Source organism: Centrocercus urophasianus, unplaced genomic scaffold, assembly GCF_019232065.1.
Source record: "Centrocercus urophasianus isolate 14NV4802_14NV808 unplaced genomic scaffold, USGS_Curo_1.0 seq_10, whole genome shotgun sequence".
Taxonomy (NCBI): domain Eukaryota; kingdom Metazoa; phylum Chordata; class Aves; order Galliformes; family Phasianidae; genus Centrocercus; species Centrocercus urophasianus.
In genome coordinates this window covers 25,472,831-25,493,476 of record NW_024884142.1, presented here as the reverse complement: position 1 = coordinate 25,493,476, position 20,646 = coordinate 25,472,831, and the positions used below count along the sequence as shown (strand labels likewise).

Genomic DNA, 20,646 nt, shown 5'->3' with positions numbered 1-20,646 from the left:
AATGAAGTGTGTGAGAACAAGAAGTAGAAATTAAAAGATATAGCTGGTTTTCAAAACGACTGGGGGCTAAATTTTTGAAGCATAAAGACAGATAGAAATGTAAGGTAAGCAACCTAGCAAATCTGAGAAAAGTCCACTCCTATAGGTGATCACTGAGATAGACATGTTGGCATGCGTGAAAAAAAAAAACCATCAGTTGCACATATTTGTTTTCCTAGACACCAAGATATCTCATAAAAATGCAGCTCCATGGTTCCCTGAACAAGGCTTGTTGAATCTTTAATTAAGAGCGTCCGTCTGCATAATGCATGTGTCTAAAAATAAGCATGATTTCATCTCTTGAAAATTAATTTCACCACAAAAAAACGCACTAGGTACATACTAAATGTATAGGGCTTATTCCCTCCAAAGAGATTATCATCTTCATATGAAAGCCTAATAGAGGCAAAACACCAAAAGTTTTTAGCTCATTGCAGCTAAGGTCAGCTCTTAACAGCTTGCAGGGCTTCAAGCAGATCCATCAGGTGAAGATCATCTCTGCCTCAAACAGGATGTGATAGCAAGACAGCAATCTTTGAAAAGAAAGTCTGCAGAGCTGAGGAAAACTAGCTGTGCTCATCTGTCTCAACCTGCTCTGCATTCTCTTCAGTTCATTTTGTATCTTCTGCATCTACTTAATGAAACAATCTCCTTCAGAAGGAAGCTATATGCTGTGTTTTTACAGCTATAATCAACTGCATTATTTGAAGAAAAAATAGCACTTTAATAATTTTACAGTATTCCTGGAGTGTTTTGTCCACACAGTTGCTGATTGGCATAAAGCCCAGGTGGATGAATCATGCCTGCGGGCATCATATGACCCAAATACTATCTGGAAATCAGGATCTTTAAAGTGCATGTGCTAGATGCTCTTGTCACACAGCCCATTGCATCCACCTAAATGCAGCACAAAAACACACATCTTTTGGAGGTAACAGTGATGGTATCATTGCTCATTTGAACTAAAAGAGTAGCCATCTCAACAAACCAGAAATACAAAAGTCTTAAATGATTACTGCCTTTCTACGTGAATTTGTAGCTGTTGGGTTTTTTTTTGTTCGTGGTGGTGCTTTTTTCTCTATTTCTTACATAAGCTATATTAGTTTTTAGGCATACCATAAAAGAATCACTTTTTCATACAGAAGGCAGCTCCAAAAGTTGCATGAAATTAATACCATATCAATAACAGGTAAATTCCTGCATTGTCATCACTGCTGGCACCAATACTTGACTTCTACTGCCTCCCTAAAAACTGCGATAAGGAAATTTATGGTCAGTGTAGGAGCAAAGTTTCAAGAGAAGACCAAAGTAGGATTTATTTTATTTTAATGGCGATTAACAAGCATTTATTAAAATAGAAATAAGACACCTAAAGAAACATGTGGAGATGTCATTTGTTTGCAATGAAGTACTGCTAAAACCATCTTGAATTCTGCCTCTATGGCATTCATCAGCTTCACAGGTTGGTCTAGCCAGCAGATGACAGAGCAGCATCCCAGTGCAGAGCAGCATGCCCTCGCCAAGTCTTTCAGACCTGCACTCCTCAGAGTGGCCGTGCACTGACTGCACAGCTGGGACAATCCCTGGCATGCTGTGACATTCAAGTCACTGCCGTAAGCTGTTTGTGAGACCAAGGCAGCCTTGGGCAAAGCTTTCCATGCCCAAGCCACATTTTGCTGTATATGTAATCATTTCATCTGCTGTCTGCCAGTTCACTATAAAGCGAACTGCAGCTCAGTTTTAAGCAGCTCCCTCATATTTTACCCTTCACACTATGAGAATTCTCCCACAATCACACACTTCCTAATCTCTCTCTTTTATTTTTATAAAACTAATTAAGATGTTGAAGGGAAATAAATTGGTTGGGGGGTTTTTGAGCCAGAAGATTTGCAATTCTGCACACGACATCTGCAGGAGTTATCAGCTGTGGATGTGGCAGCTGTATAAATTGAAACAAAATGCCTTGAAAAATTTTAGGCAGAGAGGCAACATCATCTCCTCCTCCAAGTGATTTGATTGAAGTTTGTAAACTGAAGCAGGAAAAATGCTTACATTAAAAATCCTATTAAATTATGCCTTGTTGTTTAAGATTGATGCTCAGAGCATCTGTGGCAACTGAAACCAGCTGATTGTTCCCCAAGAAAACCACAGGATCTTTGTCTTCCCATACAACTGGATCTGTGCCTCAGGCATGCGTCAGCCTCACAATCCTGCCTGTAGTTATTGTTTGTGATTACTCCAAGCTAAAAAAACCTCCAGCATTCAACCAAATAAAGCCCTCAGCAGGCCAACATGCCCCAAAGGGCAGTGACAATTTCTCCTTCCTCACTAGCCTACACAGGGGACCTGAGCTCCTGCCCAAAGCCCAGGGAGGATTAATGCAGCCTCAGGTGACAAACTAGGTGCACGCTTTAGTCCTCTTCATGCAACTAAGCTTTGCACCTTGCTTCTTCCTGGCTTTCTAGGACTCAATGCAACTTAAAGGATCCTGAAAAAAAGTGTTCATACAATCAGAAATACAAGATCACAAAACCTCAGTTTATGGCTATTTATATAATAATTTGTGAAAGCATTTATATCCTTAGATAACAGACCGCCGCCTTAGCACCAAAATATTTTGCTTTTGATACATCTTAAAGTATCACAAGATGCTGAAAGATAAACCATGAAAATAAACACCCCCTGTGAAGTCTCAAAATCCTCCACACTTCATTCTATATTCCATGAAACTCCAGCTTCAATACGCAACCTATGCCTCTCATTTCAAAGCATGCAATTAAACATAGATTTGTTTTTTTAATTCCCTCGTAGTTATGAAATCAATATTATCCATAAGCGCAAACACAAATAGGCACTATTATATCTTTTGGTTAAGCAGCAACACTGATCATGAAACAAAAATCAGTATCTCTTTACATGAAGTTATTCTAATCTCTCTCCAGCACGGAGGAGAAAATTCTAAGCTAACAGTCTGCTATGATAATCCAATGGCTGTCTTTCATGTTCTAAGCAGGATGATTGTTTTCTGAACTTCTGCTTTCATGGATTTAGTCTTGCTTTTAATTTACATTTCTATTCACTCACAAATATAAGACAGGAAAGAAACACTCAAAGATGTCTCCATTCATCCCAGCATTGGAGACAGTTTGCTTAGGTGGATTAAAAAACAGCAATAATAAACTGTGCATTCTGATATACAGAGTTGAAATGAGTTAATCACTAGTTCAGTAGCTCAATATACAAAAAAAAAGCCCACCTCAGCTAATATATACAGGCCTTCTCCCCTGTCTTTCATTTCTTCATTCGATATTGTCTCCCACGACATCCTTATAACAAAGCTGAGGAAGTGTGGGATAGACAAGTGGACAGCAAGGTGGATTGAGAACTGGCTGACTGGAAGAGTGCAGAGGGTCGTTGTTGGTGGTGCAGAGTCTGGCTGGAGACCTGTAACCAGTGGTGACCCCCAGGGGTCTGTGCTAGATCCGGTCTTGTTCAACATCTTCATCAGTGACCTTGATGAGGGGATAGTGGCCACCCTCAGCAAGTTTGCTGATGATACGAAGTTGGGAGGATTGGCTGACACGCCTGAAGGCCGTGCTGCCATTCAGCAAGACCTGGACAGGCTGGAGAGCTGGGCAGAAAAAAACTGGATGAGGTTTAACAAAAGCAAGTGTAGAGTCTTGCATCTGGGGAGGAATAATTGCATGCACCGGTACAGGATGGGGGATGAGCTGCTGGAGGGGAGCTCTGCGGAGAGGGACCTGGGTGTCCTGGTGGATGACAGGTTGGCCATGAGCCAGCAGTGTGCCCTTGTGGCCAAGAGGGCCAATGGCATCCTGGGGTGCATTAAAAAGAGCGTGGCCAGCACGTCGAGGGAGGTGATCCTCCCCCTCTACTCTGCCCTGGTAAGACCTCATCTGGAGTACTGTGTCCAGTTCTGGGCTCCCCAGTACAAAAAAGACAGGGATCTCTTGGAAAGAGTCCAGCGGAGGGCCACAAAGATGGTGAAGGGCCTGGAGCATCTCTCCTATGAGGAAAGGCTGAGTGAACTGGGTCTGTTGAGCCTTGAGAAAAGAAGACTGAGAGGGGACCTGATCCAGGTCTATAAATATCTGAGGTGTGGGGGGCAGAATGGCGAGGCCGGACTGTTTTCAGTGGTGAGTGGAGACAGGACAAGGGGAAACGGCCGGAAACTGCAGCATAGGAAGTTTCACACATATGTGCACAAGAACTTCTTTACAGTGAGGTGACGGAGCACTGGAACAGGCTGCCCAGGGAGGTGGTGGAGTCTCCTTCTCTGGAGATGTTCAAGACCTGCCTGGATGCCTACCTGTGCGACCTGCTGTAGGGAACCTGCTTTGGCAGGGGGGTTGGACTCGATGATCTCTGGAGGTCCTTTCTAATCCCTACAGTTCTCTGATTCTGTGATTCATGATGATGTGCAGCAGGTACAGGAGACTACACCACAGTCTGCTTTGCAGATAATGCTTCAGAGGCACTGTCAGGCCAGATGGGACCATTGGGATTATCTGGTCTGACCTTCAGCATCCCTGAATTAATTTCTCTTAGGAGTAGGAAATTTCTTGCAAATTGTTTTCCCCTAAGCTCCATTCCTGAACTGTAAATGACAGAGAACCTGCAATGTTTTCTAATTGTTCCCAAAGCTAATTGTCTTTGCTTAAAATCCCTGCCTGCTTCAATTCAGAATTTACCTCACCTCCAGATTTCAGCCACTTACACTTCCATATTTTTTCTGTTAGACTGAAAAAAACTTTTTTACTATAAGATTACTGCTTCCCATACAACTTTAATCAGCTCAGGTCACTGCTTAACCATCTCCCAGCTAATCTGAACAGTGACCTCCAGTAAAAACAAAATACCTATTTCTCCCTTAACAGCAGAATAACAAAATGAGGGTGTTATCATCACCAGTCATGCCCAGAATGGCCTAGAAATTCAGCAAAATTAGATGAGAGCCTACAAATGCACTTTAGAAGTCTGACAATTAAGAAGCCAAAATGCATCCATTGAGACCTGGGTATCTCAAGGCAGAGGTGGTCCTGCTGTTCCTTTCCTTCTCAAACCTGGTCAGTCTTTCCTGATCCGTGCCCTTACCCTAGTGCTGCAGCAGTCACACTATCCCCTCACTGACTCAGCTGAGAATGGGATGCAATGCATTGGGCAGGGGCACCTTCAGCATGCAGCACAATGACACAGCTAAGCAGATCTCACTGTTGGCTGTCATGAAGGTGGTGCAACATTGCTCCCTCCTATCATGCAGCTCCTACAGCTTCCCCTGCAGCAGCATAATGCAGGAAACGGTGGGACAAGGGAGGGAGAGGCAGTCAGGTCTTTACCATCTGCTCAGTCTTTATCAGTAGCAAAACCACACCCCAAGAAGACTCAGCAGAAGCTGAGCATGACAAGCAACAGGTCCCTGAAATACAAACTGAAAAAGCAGTATTTTGTAACACAAACACACAACCCAGCTCACTGCCACAGCTGAAAATACCAGACGTGGAGCCATTGCCTTTTTAAGTCAAAAGAATATACCCAAAGGGATTGTTGCACTGAGAATTGCCACTGTCATCTCACACACTCTGAGATTAACATGCAAATCCTCACAGTTCCATTACATTTGCAACATGCAGCAACTGAGCTTCTGCTGAACATCTTTCTCTGCTTGGCTGGAGAGCACAAGTGGCCCTGGCAATTTTTACTGCAGAGAGATGGCAGGGCTGTGACACAAAGATTCAGATGATTAATTCATTGTTCTTGGCACAGGAAAATAGAGCTCAGCCACACACACAGGGAAAAAGGAGAGGAGAAACTGTGCCTTGATGGAGGAGGGTAGGAAAAAAAAAAAAAAGATAGAAAGTCAGTATTTCTTTGCTGGTGGGAATACTTACATAAGTGGCTAACTGCCAAAGTCACCACTACGTTACACGATAGAAGAGTCTCCTCGGAACAGACCCCCACATAGCTCAACACTTCATCCTGAAGAAAAACTATATATTCATATTTCAAAATCCTAAAAATTGACCCCAGAATGTTTCGGGCTGAAAATAAATAGAGCAGTCCCTGAGCAGCAGCCACATGCAGCCTGCAGTGCCCAGGGCTACACTAGCAGCAATCAGCCGCTTGCATACAGAGGCATAATTAAGGACGTACCATATGAAATAGTTATGAAGCTGGGAGGGCAATCTGCTCAGTCTGCTCAGCTTAATGTAAAATCAGTCTGCAGATCCCTGGGAGCTGCTGAGACACTGCTTTGTGAGGCAATCTGCATACCTTTACCTCTGCACAATACTTAGTAGGCGACCTCTGAAAGAGTCCAGCATTTCCAAAATGCAATTACAGTTGAGCCAGGTTTGGGTTTTAAGACTCCTCACTACATGCAGTGAGCAAAAGAAAACATCTTTGGTTATTTCTGTAAAAAAAAAAAAACAACAAAAGAGAGTAAAATTTGCTCCATGCCCAATGCCTGCTAGCCTCATCTTCCTATTGTTAGATGCTGAACTGTGATAAAATACATTTAAATCATAGAATCGTAACATAGAATGGCCTGGATTGAAAAGGACCATTAAAATCATCTAGTTTCAACCCCCCTGCTATGTGCAGGGTTGCCAACCACTAGACCAGAGCCACATCCAGCCTGGTTTTGTGTAGAAATGTTTCTACTACAAGTTGAAGGGGAACAGTTATTTAGGACAGTTTGTAAGAAAATTTTATTCTCTGTTCGAGTAAACACAAAGGAGCCTTCAAAATAACTGAAGGTGAGTGCTGAGGGGGGTTCCTTTTTTCAGTGGGTCTGTAATGGAGAAGCAGAGGCAGACAGAGACCAAACAGAAAGGGGAAAGACCAAGAAGATAGATAAATAAACAAATACATACATACATACATACATACATACATACATACATACATAAAGGAAGGTTATTCAGAAATATCAACTACCAGCACCACCACGCAGAGATGGTGAAAAGACACCAATGCAAAACCAAAAAATAGCATTGCTTGTGAAAATAAAAAACGGCTAATACAAAGCAAAACCTGGAAACTTTGCAACAGGAGCTGAGCCAGACCTCGGAAGTTCCAATGACATTGGAGCCTTGGTGGCCAGCACAGAACAGAAGACACCATGAGTGGTTAGTGAGCATGGTGGGGATAGGCTGATGGTTAGACTTGATGGTCACAGCCATCCAACCTTGACAATTCTATGGATCTCTGAGCATCCTGCAAGGCGTTAGGGATTCATAAAGCATGTTGTCAGTTCCATCCTCCTGAAGGAACCATCCTGCAGGACTAGAATAACTCACTTCAAAACACTAACACATCAAACCATGGCTGGCAGCTAACTTCTTTCAAGATACAGACGTCTTTGCTCATGGTTTACCATATGTTTCAGTGATTCAAGAGGCTGGTTAAAAAGAAAGTGCTATTTTCATGCACTTTTCCAACAGACATCTCTCAAAGTTGCCAGAGAATAATTTGGAACTCCTGTTTAGTATTCTACACTAAACTCCCTCTGTGCTATTCTCTTTTGTCAAATTGGCATGTTTATAGCAAGTTTTTTGCATTGTGAAAGAAACTCTTCCAACTAGTAACATCTATCTTCCTTTTCAAAATGTGTGCATAAACATGACAACTGAAACCCTTACTCATTCACCTCTCTTTAGTGATAGCAGAGTTTTCCTCCTAACAGAATATAAGCTGTTCTCTGACCTTCACATTATATCATCTTTATTCATATGCTTATTTCTGTAGGTAGATTCTGAAGGGTATCCTTTCTTCCCAGTAAAGTCCCAGTTCAGCAAGTAGATAAGAAGTTGCCAAGTTTTGAACTACAGTAAATTCAGTCCTCAGCTCAATAATGAAGAGTAGAAAACTGATCTTTGAATCTCAGTCTCCCCCAGTTGGTAGAGAGTAGTTTGCTGCACAAAAGTCCAGTACTGCTATGGTTGAAAACTTGTAGAGTTTTAGAGGTGTCAGTTAGTGTGAATCATGCTTGCTTGGTTGAATTATGTTTTTTTTTTTGGTTTTTTTTTTTTTTTTTGTGGGAAATAAAACATGATAGCTATGTTTAGTTAATTTTCTTAGAACATATTAAATATCTGGTTGTTGATTAGAGTGAAAAAGCACTGAAGAGAGCCATTTCATAAGCATGTTTTGGAAGGTATGCAAGTGTTACAATACTCAAATTCTGCAAAGAAAAATAAAACACACAAAAGAGTCCCCTAACTAATTCATTTACACTTCCTTTTATGTAATATGTTTATCACCCAGACTTTTAAGATGAAAACAAACAATTGCTTTTTTTTTCCTTTTTTTTTTTTTTTTTTTGTGACATGGTGAGTCAGCAGAGCACTGAACGTGTTGTGAACTAGTTCTATGTATTTATCAGCCACATTGTTTTGTAACAATGAAGAAAGCACTCCCAGCTGTATTTTCTGTACGTACTGCAGATGAGATATAAAAGCAAACCCTTTGGAAAAGAACAAAAAGTAGGTCATGTTTCTTCTTTCTCATCAGCTTAAGCATCAAAACCCAGTGGTGCAGGAGTATTTATCCAATAGAATGCATACAGGCACCTAGCAGCTCCCAAGGTGGAGCAAGTAATTAAATTAGCTTTGTTTTGTCAGGGCAGGGTCTCTGGAAGTCACCCCTCAGCAGCACCCATCTGGAGCTCACTGCTGCTCATCAGCTCGCTGTTGTCTCATAACGTGGAGCCACACGATGTCACAAACAGAAGCATCCTCACAGTCCCCTAGAGTTTCAAAGACACATAAAGGCAAGCTGCAAGACCAGCAGGTCTGTTCATGTTAAAGTACTGCCAACCCCAGCAAGACATGCAGGGTTTCATGGAGAACCTGCTCTCACATCAATACCAGCTTATATCTGCACTTTTCTCACACAGCCACCAATCCTCCTCTGTGCATTCGAGGGCCTAAGTCAGCCCAAACACTTAGAAAAGACATCTTGCCTCTCTCTCTGAAAGACAATGGTTGCACTTATTTGCTTTCTAATCCTGAAGGATCAGAGACATCAGGATTCCACAATGCTCCCAAGGATGTGAAAAACAAGTTTGTGCAATGAATCTGCCTACGTCCGCCCTTCTCTTCTGAGAGCCACTATCCGTGCAGCACAGGCGTGCCACTGCCAACTAGATACACACACCTCTGATAACGCACTTTAAAGTGACAGCAGCAACAGCAACACCAGTCATTTGGAACGGGTTAAGCTAAGTTTTTAAGGATATTTAAAGGTTTTCCTAGCACTATATGAAATAGCAACAGAAAAATGCATTAGTGGCTCCAGAAGATTGTCAAGTTTTAGATAAAATTGGACTGCATTACTGAAAAGTTCTAGAAATATGTTTGCGTGAGACTGGGATGATGGATTTTGTTGATATCAGTCTCTAAACAAGAGCTGATTGCCAGTGCTATTATTCAGATCAATAACAAAATTACCTCTGCTTCAACTGAGAGCAGAGTGAAGCTTGTAACTTTATTAATAAACATCAATGCTTTTTCTTTACCAACAAACACAACTATATCCATGTATTATGGATATAGTTATATAGGATATTATGTCTTCTTATAGCTCCTGGATATACACCTTCAGATCCCTTTCTTGATCACCCCCAGCACAGCAGACAACTGATTACTATCCCACAAACTGCAGGTAGATCTCCTGTGAGGCCAGCTGGAGTCACCTCCACACAGCCAAAGGTATCACTCAGTACAACCCAAATAGTTTCAGATTCCCCCAGGGCCTGATGCGGGGCACCTTTGCTAGAAACCAGTCCTTGTGCAGGCAAGTCAGCCTCGCTGAGCAGGAAGGACTTCCCACAGAGCAGGGCCGTGAGGCAGCTGCCTTCTCACATCAGAGGCTAGTTCTGCATCTCCCTTCTAATGAGTGTTGACTTCCTACAAGGCTCCTCCTGAACAATCTGATGCTCTCTAATTCCTTCAAATGCCACTCCTGCCTCTGCTTCCATATGAACATAGCAGATCACTGAGAGATTGTTCAGGAAGATAGTCTGGCCTTAGGAGATGCAGATCCAGATCAAATGTTTCATACATCCTGGTTTGTTTAGGTGAGACAGGGGTGATAACTGCACTAGCCCCGCAGTGACAGAAAGACAGGTTTTGGTTGATAATACTTTACTGTTCATCAGATCAAAGAAAGCTTTTTTTCAAATTGGCATATGAAAATTCATTTGCCTTTGTCTGAAAAACACAGACCCAATTAAACGATTAAGAAACCAGTATTTAATTAATTTGTAAGCATTGAGTTTGAAAGCATTCCAAATATTCACTCAAAAAGTTTGAAAGTGCAGATGATACCAAATGTACTCTGCAACGTATGAAAACATCAAGAAATAAAGTAAACTAATTCATGAGTGTTGTGATGGAACTTCCATCAACGAAAAATTGTGAATATTTTTCCAGTCGTGTTCTCTTGCTCCCAGAGGGACCCACTTGGTTAACTCAGGGGACTTGTGTTAAAAGATTGGTAAAAAGAATCCCAGGCTGTACCTCCTGGCATGTGAAGGTAAACAAAGCTTTGTCTCTTTGTAAAAGCTCAAAAAGCCGAAAGCAAACAGGAAGAACTTATCAGCATGTGTAAAGGACACATACAGGATCACGTGCTTTGATTTGGATTTGACACACAGTACAAGTTTGTGGTTTCAGGTCTCTGCCTACAGACAAAAGCCTCCAACAGAAACTCTTCCAGCAGAGTTTGTGACAGAACAGTCCATAAGATGGGATGCTCAGAAAGCCAGACGCTGTGGTTGTTGATGGCTTTGTTGCAAGCAGAAGCTTGCTACTCCCCTCTTGCCAACAGCTATCACTTACCCTGCAGCAGTGGCAAAATCGGACTTGTCTTTGTACTCAGATGCTCAGTTTCACAGCTCAAAGTGTAACCAGCCCATTTTCAGCAGCTGCAAAGGCAGACTCAAAGAGCTGCAAGCAAAGAGACATTTCTTCTCTCCAGAGGCTTTACAACAGGCAGAAAAGCAACCTTGAAGTTATCAGCAGTAAGGTCTGAAACTTACTAACCGTGTGCCACTGCTAACCATGCCAGAGCTCTTCAGAACACTGAGATATTCTTCCATTACGGAGGAAGGGAAATAGTTATGCCACCACATGTCCCTATCAGCCACTACAATTACATTGGTGAATTACTTAAACTTGTGTAACTACTGTGACATTTTGAAGATGTCTCATTATCTGAAATGAGTTACTTAAGCACCGTGAGTTACTCTTAAGCACAGGCCAGATACTCAGAATAAGAGCTGAGTGAGCATCTCAGCTTTAGCACTGCAATTTACACAAAAGACATAAATCCATGTTTACAATGCTATAAGGTTTAGCCATTCAAATAAAAGAAGGGTCATTTTTGGCAGGGCCCAGCCAGATGCTGGTGCAACCAGCATGAGGCACAACAATATTGTTGTTTTCACTCTTCCATGGATGTAAAAACCAATGTTTAGATTTTACTAAGTTAGCATCTATCAGCAATTTCAAGAAGCATGCGCACATATATATATGCAGATGCATTATGTACGTGCATAACATACACAATATATACATATGCACCAAGATTGCATGCAGAAATCCACACTTACATATAAACATTGCAAAGGTAGATCAATAGATTTGTAGAGGCTTCTCCTAGACATTAGCTTCTACAAGTTTACTCCTTGTACTGAAATGAGAAACATCCTACAGTTTTCCAAATTCTCTTAGCAGGAGTGATGGAGATTAGTTATCCTGAGGTAAAAGAACAAAACTACCAACAATTCCTGGAACTGTTAACTGCCAGGACAAGCTCTGTGCTACCCAGGGGAGATGGACAGCAACAGAAGGGCATGCTGTTATTGATTATTAACATGAGTCACTGAACAACCTGTGCCTCCAAAGAGCTTCTCTTCATAAATTAGCCAGAAACACAGCTACTGTTTTCTCTGTGCCAAATTCAATTACTTTGCAGTGTCATACAATATTAAGTGTAGGTGAAAAACACTTGTTCACTGATCTAAAATCCAGTTGTTTCCTTCTATCATCAGTAACAGGAAGAGATAACTCATTTTTTGAAAGATTCTCATCACTATAACACCAATCACCTGAGAAATATGACATCTACAAGCTTTAGACTCAGCTCAGTCTGACTGGCGATGAATGGAGCAGCACATCCAAATGGAAACACCACCATAGCCTTGCAAGACAAGAATCAAAAGATTTCACCCCAAGATGCTGGTCCAAAAGACAAGAAAGTTAGTTTTGTGCTCACAGTACCTCTGTCTGAGACAAACTCCATGTTCAGTGAGTTCCCATGCTGATCTTGCACATCAGTCACCCCTTCCTCCACTCAAAGCACTTGAAGTTGGCCAGCATTTCAAGAAAAATCAGGTTATACTGCTCATCTATCTAAGCCCCACTGAAATTAATCTGATTTTCATTTTCAAATATTACAATCGAAAGTAATTGTAAACTGTTTTCATCAATAGTCACAAGGAGAAACAAGGAGAAAACACCACCACTAGCTATATGCTTCCCTGCATATCATTAAGTATGAAACATACCAGCTTCAGGGAATTGCTAAATGTTAACCACCTCCTGTAAAAACTATCTAAATGTTAAGCTGGAAGAAAATGCTGACCTACTGAAACATGACGGAGGTTTTGGACACACGGTAGATTTTAACTAGGGATAGTTTCCAAGCACTACAACATTTCTGTGTTCATTACTGTTCTTATCAAACTTTCACACCATGTGCAAAACAAAGATTGCAGTGTTTCATTTGAGATAGATCCCCACAGGAGCCAGCACTGGAGGCTGCAGCTGAGAAAACCACTGCCCTTAGTGAATTTGCTGGTAAAATGATAGACAGCCTAGGTTACCAGCTTAGTAACAACTCTATATTTCCAGCTTGAACTCAGTTTGCTAAAGACAAAAGATGTCCTGATTTTCTGCAGTAAAGAACTACCTTAAATACTGATTATTTCTCCACAAATCCTAATTTCTTTTACATTACCCTCTTCCAGTAAATATGAGTGTGAATCATCTGAAATAAACAAACTGGAAAAGAAGAAGAGAGAATCTAAGAGAGGGCAAGCGACAGTATGCATTCTAGATTTTTTTTTAATTAAAATCAGTAGCATCCATTTAACAAGTGAATTGGATTTATACAGAAGTACATTATCTCTGACAAGAATTCTAGAACTGGAATATTCAACATACCCATAAAAAAGCAAGGATTATTTTTTTAACACATGAAGTAGTACTTTCTTAGTAACTACAAGTACTTAAAAGTACTGACAAAGATTTGAATGCTTTGATACTTTGAATAAGTGTGTCTTCTTGCAGTGTGGAGTTTTCTATTCTGAGCTTTGCTACTTCAGCTTTACGTTTCTGTCTTTACTGGCATGCCCTCATTGTTTCTTGAAGTTCACCTACAAATCCTTAAATAATAAAAGTGGAGAAGTATTCAGGAATGCAGAAAATATGTGCTTTCACAAAAATTGCAGCAATTTGTTTCTAGTCCACCAGAAGATGTACTTTACAGGAAATTAAGGTCTCCTCCTGAAGGAGCCCTGTAAATCACGCAACCAGCACTGCCTTGCTGTGGTTTGCACAAGGACAGAGCCTCAGTCGCCCAATACAGCTTTCCCACCAACACTCTAGCTCTTTCATCTTAAACGAAAGATTTCATCCTGAAATTCATTTCTCCGTACTGCTAGTGAGAAGACTACACTGCTTGCAGATGGGAGCAATTCAGAGCTGAAGCCAACAGTGGTATACAAAAGTAACAGAAGTCAGATGAGCATCCCCTGGCTCAGTGACCTTTGTAGCAACAAGAAGGCAAACACTGAGCCTGTAGTAAACTGCACGTGGAAAGCTCAGTGCCTTCAACCTGAATTCAACAGATGAGGTTATCTAGTACTAGGAGCTCCAGTTCAGCTTCACTGAAGCAGGCAGTTGCAGTGATCCAATGCTTTCACAGCACGAGAGCTGCCTCACTTGTTCCTCTGTTGGAGCTTGACTCTGAAGGAGCAGTGCTGGCAGAGAATAATGCAATGATAACAATTGTAAATATGGCAGTTTATAAGCTGATGTCCTAGTGCCAGATAACAAAACAAGGATGCCTGAAGAGTGGCATGTGCTTCATTCCCTGCCTTTCCTCCTGGGCTGTGCTTTACAGAAAACAAGCAGGTGAGTTACTGGCACAAATTGTTTTTCAGTTCCCAAAACTACAAGGAAAATAAAATATTCCAAAAATCATTCATACCATTAAGCTGCATATAAGTTAGTTATTACTTCAATAAATTCAATTACTTCATCTTAATTAATGTAATCAAATTCTGTCATATGCAGTCCCCCACAATCACTGGTATCATGACCAGGGTTACAAAAGTGCTTTTCCAGGCTTTGATGGTGTAGCTGGAAGATTAAGGAGAACAGGTCACTGTCACTTTCACACTGCTATACTCTCAAAAAAGAAAAAAAAGAAGAATAAAAAAAGGGAGGAAAAAGGGAGGGGGGAGAAGGGGGCGAGAAGACAGACTTAAAGTAAGCAAGTTACCATTTATTACACTATTTTTTTTTCCATTTCCTGACCACTTGAATATAATCAAAACAGTGGGCTAAGTCTTTGATGAGAATGGCATTATACAGCAGTTAAAGGCATTTAAACATATGTCTGTACAAAGCAGATCAGTATATGGAGAGCCAAAGTGCAAGTTTCAGTCTTCAGAAACCCGGTCAGAACAATACTTCCTTTGAAGTTTTATTACAGCTACAATTGCAAACAAAGGTCAGAAACAGTCCTACTGCTCGTGTTACTATGTAGCTAGCCTCAAGCATTTCTACGAGGTACTGACATTGTTTCTGACATAATCTACCTGCCAAGAAGAAAGGTAAATATTTGAAAAGCAATGGAGCGAATGGTGCAACAGTTGGGTACTGAATACCATCTGCAAAGGGTCTGAATTCCACTTGTATTCTTGTGTGCAGAGCTCATGCTGGGCTCCCCGCTGTACACATTCCTCCAGTCTCTGAACCACTGTTTGGAGGTTCTTGGTGCTCTCCATCATAGGGAAGGAGGATACACCTAGAACTCAGACTTCTCTAGAATTCAGACTTGAGCAAGTTCCACAGGAGGTCCTTAAGGACCAGACAGAGCCTTCAGCACTGACCTCCCCACCTGGCAGAAGTCAGCCACAAGCTCTCAGGCTTCCACTGCCACAGTAACTTGCACTCAGGACTGACAGAAACCAGCAAAGCCATTTGAGCTTTTTGGAGACGCAGAGAGGCAAAAACAAGGCCAATAAGATGGTAAATACTCTAGAAGTGATACATTCTAAGTTAACCTTGCATGCCACTAAACAAGAAGCATGTTCTTCCTGAGAAGCATAATGAGAGATGTTGAGTTGCAAGGACTGTACAAATAAGGGTGGAGACAAAAGTTCTCATTATCGGTAGGAGATAGGCTTTGCTTTAAGAATCTTAGCTTTTGATTTGTCTCCAACTAAACATGATTGTGATTGCTTTGGCATTCTGGTGCTTTATACTGTAGTTTAAAATCATTCCAGAAAGCAAAAATTCCAACTTGTTTGCATTTATGCATTGATCTATGTAATATGCTTAAACAAAAGGAGAGTTGTAATCTCATAAAACTAATATTTAGTATAGACAATATAACTACAGCTACACTTTTATCAAGCTTCCTAGTTGAAAAAAAAAAAAAAAAAATCCATTATTCTCTTCGATTGAAAGAATCAAAGTTCAATCTGCTATCATTCCTTAAAGTCCATTTTTTTCACTGTCTCATGCTATGTTTTTCCAAACTTCTAGTTCCCTTAAACACATTCTCATGAAGAACATATCCGAGCAGTGTTTGCTCTCATACATTAATGGAATTGATTTCAGTTGTTTTTGCATCTCAAGAATACATAAAAAATTTGATGGGAAAGCGTTTTGCAACTCTCACTAGTCAGAATAGATTCTACTCTCTGTTCTGCTATGTTAGCAGCTCCCCTACAATACATGTTCAGCTTAAAGGAACCTCCAAGGCCATAAATTATTACTAGAAAGAAGAAAGTACAGGCGAGACAGTTTTTTGAGGGTTTCTCCATTGAAAGCCCTTCAGCAACCCTCCTTTTACCTGACCTTTGGTCTTCTGATTGCAAGAGAACTGAAGCCCCCTCCAGTTCAGTATTTCCAGATAGCTGCAGGAATTCCAGGCAGAGTTTGGTAATTTGCTCATACTGCAGCTTCCTGTCAAAGATGGACCTGGCTTTAAAACACTGAAAACCATTTAGCCAAGTCAATACATCCTGCATTGTGGATTGTGAAGTGAATTAAATTACATTCACCTCAGAATTAGTTGTCCTTGGTTTTCACCATGTATTTCCTCAAAATATTGAAGCACTGTTAGGAGAGAAAAGCAAAGACTAACTTTAAAGTGGCTTTTCTCTTAGTCATAAAATAACATTCATTGCTTTCAATAAAGAGGAGCAGCAAGGCCTGTCACCAGAGCCCACAGGGTGCCTGGAATTTGAGACCCAGCTGTCCAGCAACAAATAGAAATTCAGGTCAGAAAAAGCAGAAGATGGTAAAGCTTGTAAAAACATGCCCGTCTGGCTAAGCATAGGCTTCCCACTGTGATTCAGCTGGATCCTTCTAATGCATGCTTAAAAAAAACAACATGGTGCTATTTAGAAGAGTACACTCACACACACACACACACACGATGCCTCATGCCTCTCTCCTGCCTTCCCACAACAAGATCTCAGGAACTTCTCTTCGGCATTTCCACAGGGTAAACCCACAGTCCACCCTCAGAAAGCACTGAAGAAGAATGTCTCCACTCAAGCAATAGCTACATAACTGGGTCTTGTGACCTGCGGGCTCTTTCAAGCTCATTACAAATTTACAACCACAAGTTTTCTTGTAAAATAATACTAATAATATTAACCTCTCAATGATCTGAGAACTTTCAGATGTGAGAAAGGTTTGCAGGGAGAAGGCTGTGACCAAAGGGAGGGAAAGTTCACATTGTTCTCAGTCCCTTCCCACCCACTCTGATAACTTCCCTTCCTCATTCTCCGTAATCACTCCCAAACCACTTTATGAATTGAATTCTCACAACTAGGTACAGCTATCACGTATGTTTATCTTTAGCCTGAAACAAACTGCAGCAAGCAACATGATCAATAAACACATCAAAGTTGCCAAGAAAGGTCATACTTATGGAAACAGGAGTCTTTGCTGACTCCAGGACCAGCATATTTCTCAGGAACACCACAGTTAAGACTCATATCATCCAACCTGAGTATTCAAAAGGAGTCATGCTAGAAGAGTTAGCTCAATATATTTACTGCTTCACATCAGCCCTTTCTCCAGTAGCATGAGGAAGTTGCTGTATATTACTTTTATTTAAATAAACAACTGTCTTTACCACTCCCTTTTTGCAAATACATTCAAAGCAGACCTATTCCAGGCACAAAGAGGAAAAAGGACAGAAAAACATCCCCGGTTGAACAGCACACTGCAGGTAACAAGGAAATCCAAAAGGAAATTGCTCAGGAAATGAGATGAACTTTTTGTTTTAAAATAAAGAGCAATTTAACAAAACATTTCTAGTTAGATTAGAAAAATCCTGTCCCTATGACACTGCTTTTAGTTTATCAGCAAATATTGCATACAGAATTTTTTGGTCTCATACTGAAGTCAGATAATAAACTCAGTTACATCCACTCTCACAAACAGCAGACCTACAGTTTGACACAAGCTGACCTACAGGTAGAAGCTAAACCATAGATTCTGACACTGCTTTTCTGCAAAAGATGAAGGAGCACCTGTTGGGGGCACCAATCTCTCTGAACAGGGATATCATCCCATCTCATGATCTGCATCCCAAAAAGTAGCTGCTGTAGTTATGATGAAGGCTGGAGCAGGAGACAGAGAATGACAGGAACTTTTGTTTCACTTCACTTCTGCTTGGTTATAGTTCTTATGCTCAGGAGGATAAAAACATATTTAAGTTTTCCCTGTTTAAAAATGTGCGAATACAGCAATTGCACCTTTCTCCAGGTGTGGTTTCCCACACAACCCACTGATAACAGCTTTTCCTTTGTCACTGTTCTCAGTCAGCAAGACACAGTCTATAGACATACAGAACTCACAGAAATAAAGCCCCTGAGATGCAACACTGAGCACAGCAGGACCTTAAGCCATGGGGAAGGTTCCTAATGTCAAGGAAACACTGATGAAAAGGAAAAAAGAACAGACAGTAAATAGATGTCACAGCTCTGCTCCTGGCTAGCAGTACCTTCCAGCCCTCTGCTACCTATCCTTCTCTGGCTGGGTTGCACCCAGACATACTGTGACTATACAAAAATAAGCTGATTATCACCAGTATGCAAACTGTTGTTATGTGTCGCTGTGTTGTAGAACACAGGAGAAAAAAGTCAGCACTGATGTGCATTCCTTTTCAAGCTCAGCTTTGGTGCGTTAACAGATGGGCTACAGTGCTACTACCAATAGCATATGCATCTTGTTAGCAGGTCGTGGAAGGGGAGGGCAGAGACAAAAACCCCAATGAATAACCTACTTGCAGAATGGATAGATGAGGAGATATGTACGAGCTAATTATGCAGCCCCAACGCCACCCCCAACGAAATCAAATGATGACACCGTGCAGTATTGTTTGAGACGGGAACACAAAACAGAAAGTAATCCTCGTAGTGCTGGACCACCTGCATGTGCAGGGAAGGAGAGGTTTCTGCTATGGATGCCTCACAAACATGACTTGGAGTTCCGAAAACGCTCCGTATTTACTTGTTTGGTCACTGAAATGGATAATGAGTTGCTATTAGCTGTAAAGCAGTTACTAAGCATTTGGAATCTTTCCTGCCAAAACATATCAGGACACAGACCTGTCACCGTGCCACTGAACTGAAAGCAAACAGCGCACAGCGAAAGGCAAAAGGAAGGGAGCGCACTTTGAGCTTCGGGATGGGCAAATGCAGAGCCGCACCTGGTGTAAAAACGCCGCCGCCACCTTCACTGCTGGGGCACAGAGAATAGCACCTACGTCCGAGTCCTTCCCTTGGCTCTCATCGGAAAGCAAACTTAATTGAAAGCTTCCATTCAGACTGCCTTCACAGAAACCAGCCCTGTCAGTTTATACGGAAACGCGGACACTCATAGGTCGCGGACATAATCAAAGCAGAGCTTCAGTTAAGCAGAAAGACTCAGCGCTGCTTTTCAGAAAGGAGTTGGACGGGAATTAGACCTCCCCTGGGAGGGCTGCTCGCTCGGAGAGGCGCTCCCTACCCGATGCTCCCCCTCTCACCTGTCTCCGGCTGCCCCCCATCTCACCGCCCGCACGTGCCGGATGCCGCCGGACAGCTCCGCCCGATCCCCGCACTGCCCCGGCGCCGCGGGCTGAGCCCCGCTCCCACTCACCGCCACCGAGCCCGAGGAGGAGGCGACGAAGACGCGGATCACCATCTTCACCTCATGAGCCGCACCGCGGCCACGGGACGGGGCGACGGGCAGCACGCCACGCGAACGCAGCTCCGCCGCTCTGGGACCCGGCGCGCCGCTCCACCGCCGCCCACCCGGCAGCACCTCCCCGGCCCGCAGCCCTTGTCTCTGAGAGGCGATAACGGCGGGAGGCGGGAAAGGTGGGGGCGGAGCGCAGCGCCCGACGGGCAATGTAGTTCTGCGGGACTGCACTGTTGTGCTTTGGGAGCGAAAGGGCGACGCGCCGGAACGGCTGCGTTTTAGGGGGATTTACTTTAGGAGGCGAGTGCCGCAGTCCGCGTGTGAAGGCTGCAGTGCCTCAGCGCCCTGTCTGCATGTTGGCTGCACGTGGCCAGCTCCAGTGCATGGAGCGTTTACACTCACTGCTATGCCGTGCAGCTTTGCTATGTGGGCCACCTCATGTCAGGCCATCCCACCTGGCTGCACCCGAGCCTCCTGTCCTCACTGCACTGCCCTGGCAGGCCCAGGTCTGGCTCCTCAGTCCGCCGTTTGCAGCAGCGAAGTGGTGAAAAATGTGCACGCAAGCAGGCCTTGACACTGTGCTCCTGTCAGGGCGAGTGGCGGGATGTGGGGCAGCCTGCTGTGCAGGTGGGGCACTGCTGCGCATCCCAGAGGAGTTAAACACCATCTTCTCTTTTCATGCATTGGTGTAGGCGTACGGCTGTCAAGTACTGGCAGGGACAGAACAGATGTTGTTAATCAACAGAATAACCCCAAATCAATCTTGATCAGTCAGCTCATCAGTAAGCGATTGAGGAAACCCTGTGGCCCTCCTAAGCTCTGGGGTCTGTGAAGGCTTTATTTAAGGACTCAGACTTACATAGTTACTAGACTTAAATGCGTTAGTATACTTGTAACTTTCATCCTCTTAATTCTCTGTATGCAGCCAGATGGTTACTCATTTCCTGTGATTAAACTCTCTCTTTCCACCGTTTTACCCCAATGGTGGAGCTCTTCCAGACCTTTGCCCTATCACCAGCCTCAGTAAATTTCCACTGTCTGAGCTCAGTGCAGACTATGACTTGGCTTTTTTTTCCTAGTCAAA

General features: G+C 42.6%; 1 protein-coding gene across 1 annotated transcript in view; it reads right to left on the bottom strand.

Moving 5' to 3' along the window:
• Positions 1–19,721, bottom strand: part of SH3BGRL2 (SH3 domain binding glutamate rich protein like 2) — a 41,565-nt gene extending 21,844 nt beyond the window's left edge. The window contains exon 1 of the mRNA XM_042817563.1: positions 19,521–19,721. Within this exon, the coding sequence (XP_042673497.1) occupies positions 19,521–19,565 (45 nt within the window). The 5' untranslated portion in view covers positions 19,566–19,721. The remainder of the gene's footprint in view (positions 1–19,520) is intronic.
• Between the last annotated feature and the right edge of the window lie 925 nt (positions 19,722–20,646).